Source organism: Lucilia cuprina, chromosome X (assembly GCF_022045245.1).
Source record: "Lucilia cuprina isolate Lc7/37 chromosome X, ASM2204524v1, whole genome shotgun sequence".
NCBI classification, from domain to species: Eukaryota; Metazoa; Arthropoda; class Insecta; order Diptera; family Calliphoridae; genus Lucilia; species Lucilia cuprina.
This window is the reverse complement of record NC_060949.1, coordinates 10,026,863-10,032,236: the sequence shown is the minus strand read 5'-3', so window position 1 is coordinate 10,032,236 and position 5,374 is coordinate 10,026,863. Positions and strand designations below refer to the sequence as shown.

The window sequence follows — 5,374 nt, the reverse complement described above, 5'->3', positions numbered from 1 at the left end:
GATCACGACTTGTACACACAGATAGGTAAACAGGTTGATGCAGACTGAAGCATGCAGCTTTTTAAAATCGTTAGATTCGAAATAGCGTTGTACAACAGCGTTGTATGTTAACAGTGTTGTATTTTGAACAGTGTCGCATACCCAACATTTCCCTCCTTGTTAATGATGAACCTCGTAGTCCTGGTGCCATGCTGGAGTGCGCTTGTTACGTGTGGAACGCCTGCGTGGTGATGAAATGTTTTCATTTGGAGTGTCATCAGTATTTGAAGATGTATCGACCAATTTATTTATATATTGACCATCTGGCTGGAGACTGTCTTGTTGTGGTTGTGCATCTTCAACTGGTTGGTTGAATAATGGTTGTAGATTGTAGGACATAGAATCATGGGGATTCTCATCTATGAAACGTTCACGAATCTGATTAGCATGTGATTTTATAATTCTGTCAGTATCAGCATCCTTGATTTTCACATTATAATTCACATGACCAATTTTCTTGATTATGATGCCTGGACGCCATGTCATCTTATTGTCCTTGTAGGATTTTATGTAAACTCGTTGATTTATCTGAAATTCACGATGACCTGCGCCGTGTTTTCTATTATATTGTGCTTCCATTTTTGTGTTACGTGTAACCTTAGGAGAAACTTGTGGTTTTATGAGATCGATTTCCGTACGAAGTTTTCGACCAATGAATAATTCCGAGGGAGTTTTCCCTTCCACACAATTTGAATTAGGAGTCGAACGATATTGTAATAAAAATTCCTGAAGATTTTTGTTATCCTTTGAATCATCATTATATGCTTTTTTAATTGCAGATTTAATTGTATCGACGAAACGTTCTGCTTGTCCATTGCTTTGTGGATGATAAGTTTCTGTCCTTATGTGTTGTATACCTCGTTGATTACAAAATTGTTCAAATTCTGCGCTCACGAACTGAGTACCATTGTCTGATACTAACAAGTCTGGATATCCAAATCTGTTTGTGTAATCCGACATAAGATCAATATCAATATGAACGCGTTAGAGCGGTTTGGTTGATATTGGCCAGGAACATAACGGTGTCTTTGCTGGTGATTTTGTATTCGTTTGACAATGTGGACATAGTCGAACAAATTCTTCAATTTGTTGATCAATGTTGGACCAATAAACATTACTGCGTGCAATTGATTTCATGCGTTTTTGACCTTGATGTCCCTTATGTAGAATTCTTAGAACTCTGTTCCTAAATACTTGTGGTATTACAATACGTTCACCAAATAGTAAACAACCGTCGACAACTGATAATGATGATCGGCGATTAAAAAATGGTAGTAGATCGTTGCTAGAAAGATCTTTCGATTTTCTGGGCCACGATGACTGAATATGGTGAAGAACTGCTTGTATGGTTGCATCTTTTTCCGTTGCTTGTAAAACCATTTGATGTGTAAGTGGAATTGATTGTAGATTATCCTTTAAAATGGACTTTATGTTATATTCAAGAGTAGCACATGCAATTACAAAATCTTCATCTTCTGGTTGCATTGATGGTAGTAATCGGGATAACATATCAACGTTACCAAAATCATCTGTTTTGACGTATTCGATATCAAAGTTGTATGTCATCATTGTTAGTGCCCATCTCTGAAGTCTGCTGGCTGAATGAACTGGAATACCTTTTCTTGAACCAAATATTGCCAGTAATTGTTTATGATCAGTCCGGAGTAAAAACTTTCTGCCATATACCATGCGATGAAATTTTTTACTGCAAACACTAATGCTAGTGCTTCTTTCTCTATCTGCCCGTAGTTCTTTTCCGCTGCCGTCAAAGATCTTGATGCGTGTGCAACTGGCTTTTCCGTTCCATCTGGCATGATGTGTGAAATTTGTGCTCCTAGACCATGCATTGAAGCATCTGCTGAAACTATAATGGGTAATTTTGGGTTATAATGAGTAAGCATTAAGTCCGATGTTAAAATCTGCTTAAACTTTTGAAATGAACTCTCACACTCTGAAGACCAATACCATTTAGTATTGTTTTGTTGTAACTCGTCGATAGGTGCTCTTAGAGATCTTATTGTGCTGATGAATTTTCCGTAGAAATTGATAGAACCAAGAAATGATCTGAGCTCACTGGCGTTTTGAGGTCTGGGTAAATTGGTGATTGATAGAATTTTGTCTGGATCTGGTCTAATGCCATTAGAATTAACTATGTGGCCCAAGTATTTGATCTACGGTTGAATAAATTCGCATTTATCAAAATTGACTGTCATGCCATATTCTGAAAAACGATTTAAAACATCCCGTATTGATTGTAGGTGCTGTTGTATTGTCTCACTTGCAATGATAACGTCGTCTAAATATGCTGTGGCTTCTGGAATGCCTGTTAGAATTTTCTCTATAGCCTGTTGGAATGCACCTGGTGCTGACTTTATTCCAGGAACTAGCCTATTAAACGTTTATAAGCCTCGATGAGTGTTGATAGTTAAGATGGACTTTGTTGTGTCATCAACTTCAAACTGCATATATGCGTCATTAAAATCTAGTCTCGTGAAGTACTTACGATTATTAAGGCACATAAAAATATCCTCTGGTAGAGGTAGTGGGTGAAAATGAGCTTCCACATTTTCGTTGAGGCCTGTTGAATAGTCTGCGCATATTCTGATTTTACCACTAGAGCGTCTCACTGTAACTATCGGGGCTGTCCACTCTGAATAGTTGGTTGGTGTAATTACGCCTTCTTCTTCTAATCGATCAAGTTCACCATCCACTAGGGAGATTACTGAATATGGTACTGGACGTTTTGGACAAAATTTTGGAACTGCATCTGGTTTGAGTGGAAGATGGATTTTGATTTTAGTACAAAGACCTAACTTCTTCTCAAAAACTTGAGGAAATTCTTTAGTAAATTTGTTGACGTGATGATCAGCATCTGATTTTCCAACTGACTTGCAAAATGTGTTGATAGGAATTTCCCAGAGACCAAATTCTTCGAAAAAATCTGTTCCTGCTTTGTTCAGTGAATGAACTGTTGTCACAAAAATTGTTATTGTTTTAGATTATGGTAATGTCCGAAGCCGTGTCCAGTTGAAGCTCGACATTATGATTGTTGAGTAAAACATTTACATGTTTACGATGAAACCAGTTATCAATGCTGTTATTGACGATATTGACGAGTTGCTGATTGTTGACGATTTGTTGAATGTCGTTGTTTGTTTTTAACGTTGCAATAACCATCTTTGTGTCCTATTCTAATACATTGCTTACATTTATGATTCTTGAATTGGCAAGTTTTTGAATAGTGCATAGCGCCACAAAACCAACATGGTGTTGAATGTGTTTTTGAATCATCCTTATTATGGTTAAAGACGTACTTACTTGTGTGCTGTTTTGTATGAATGGCTTGGGTGTAGACAGCTGTCTGTTGGTTGTTGCCAATCATTTTGGTGTCATGCTGACGTTGAAGTGTACGCTGAATTTCCTGGTTGATGAATTCTAAAGTTACCGGCTTATCGGGTTTTTCCTCATCCAGCATTCTTAAAATTTCATTGCGGAAATTTGCGTCCTTTGGTGACTGAAGACCACTGACAAAAATAAGACATTTTAAATTGTCCTTTGTAAACTTTTCCAGTAGAAAATTTTCACAGATGCGATTTACTTTTGCAATATACACCCCGTAGTCTTCAATTTCTGATTTGATTTGGTTTGAAAACACTTGTACCGGCTGCTGAAAAGTGATTCCTTATTGCCGAACATGTTTTTCATCTTTTCCAATGTTACCTCGAATGAAATGTCTGATGGTTTCAATGGTAACACGACGTCCACATACTGTTGATACACACTTTGGCTTACTTTTCTTAGAAGCATGCGTGTTTTGTCTGAGTCTGACAGATTTCCAGCGTCAATTAAAAATAATTCCTCGTATCTTGAATACCAGGAACCAAATGTGTGATTTTCGTCTGGTTCAAACCTGAACTCACTAATTTGTTTTGCTAGAATGTCCATGAGTTGTTCTCTGTTGAAAGTACTTGATGACTGTACAACTGTGGTACCTTCCTCCACTGTTGGGGAATGTGATGGATCGCGATTGCAAATGTCCTGAAGTGCCTGCTGCTGAGTGACCATGTATCTCTCTTGGCGTTCAAACATATCGAACTGTTTTTGAAGCTGTTGCTGCTGCAGTACAAGCTGTTGCTCCTGACGACTTGCTGCTTCTTGTTGTTGTACTAGAATTTTCGCTAATACCTGTTCAAGTGGTGATGTCGCCATGACTGTATAAAATAAAATATCACTTTCACAAATATCCTCGTCGCCAATTTGTTGTGACCTTACGGTAATGAAACACGCGTTTTTATATTAACAATATTAAAGTAATAATTATTTATTCAATAAGTAAAAATAGTTCATGCAATAAGTAAAAATAATTTGTAATTATATGTTGATCACGACTTGTACACACAGATATGTAAACAGGTTGATGCAGACTGAAGCATGCAGCTTTTTAAAATCGTTAGATTCGAAATAGCGTTGTACAACAGCGTTGCATGTTAATAGTGTTGTATTTTGAACAGTGTCGCATACCCAACACTATAAAAGCGGACTTTATGGTACTTTATTGATCTTCAAAAGGTACTTCTTGAAATTTCTATAATACTGAACCTAGAAACATGTAATTAAGTATGTATGACCCAGATAAATTTAGAACCCATAAAAGGAAATTTTTTCTTTAAAAATTTTTATAATATTAGACCCAGAAATATGAAATTAAGCATGTATGTCCCGGATTAAGTGAGACCCTATAGAAGGGTACTTTATGGTACTTAAAAAGGTAGGTACTCTTTGAATTTTCTAAAATATCGGTAGTACAATATAAAAAAATAGAGAGGTTACCCCAATTTTACAATGCCAATAAAATGGCTCGCTTACAAGGAAGCGGGTTATAAGCTAGAGAGTGAGGATAAAAATCTAATGAAATTCACAGCAATTTGAGACTGTTATTGAGGCATGTTTTAAGACTGACCATTCACAATCTAAGAAGTAGATTGTGTTCACAGTGCTTTAGACAAATATCTGAAACATTAGAAATTCATAGTATTTTGTCACTCGTAAATTATTTTAAAAATTTTAAGACAAATAAAATTTAACTTAAGATTGTACAAATGCAATTTTCATATTTTAAGAATATAATAAAAATTGTTTCCGAAATCAATTACCAATTGCGTAAAATATTTTTGAAACAGATTTAAGTACCAAAAAATAAAAAATAAAAAAATATTTTTCAATTTCTACCTTGTTGCTTAAATAATAAAATACTTATAAAAAATCCACGTCATGACGTCATGACTGACGCTTCAGTCATAGAGGGTTAAAGACGCTCCATAAAAGCATAAGCAGT

At 35.9% G+C, this 5,374-nt stretch overlaps 2 protein-coding genes across 2 annotated transcripts; both read right to left on the bottom strand.

Annotated features, from left to right (window-relative positions):
• Window positions 1-159: 159 nt before the first annotated feature.
• LOC124420531 (uncharacterized protein K02A2.6-like) lies at window positions 160-999 on the bottom strand. Its single transcript, XM_046953671.1, has one exon. It carries the CDS (start codon window positions 997-999, stop codon window positions 160-162), a length of 840 nt encoding a protein of 279 aa, XP_046809627.1.
• A 9-nt stretch (window positions 1,000-1,008) lies between these two features.
• LOC124420712 (uncharacterized protein K02A2.6-like) lies at window positions 1,009-2,728 on the bottom strand. Its single transcript, XM_046954652.1, has 2 exons — window positions 2,543-2,728; window positions 1,009-2,427 (listed from the first exon to the last, which is right to left on the bottom strand). Exon 2 carries the CDS (start codon window positions 1,726-1,728, stop codon window positions 1,024-1,026), a length of 705 nt encoding a protein of 234 aa, XP_046810608.1. The 5' UTR covers window positions 1,729-2,427; window positions 2,543-2,728; the 3' UTR covers window positions 1,009-1,023.
• Window positions 2,729-5,374: the final 2,646 nt, after the last annotated feature.

Coding starts and splice junctions, on each gene's coding strand:
- LOC124420531 (XM_046953671.1), bottom strand. CDS start 999: ATGTCGGATTACACAAACAGATTTGGATATCCAGACTTGTTAGTATCA.
- LOC124420712 (XM_046954652.1), bottom strand. CDS start 1,728: ATGGTATATGGCAGAAAGTTTTTACTCCGGACTGATCATAAACAATTA.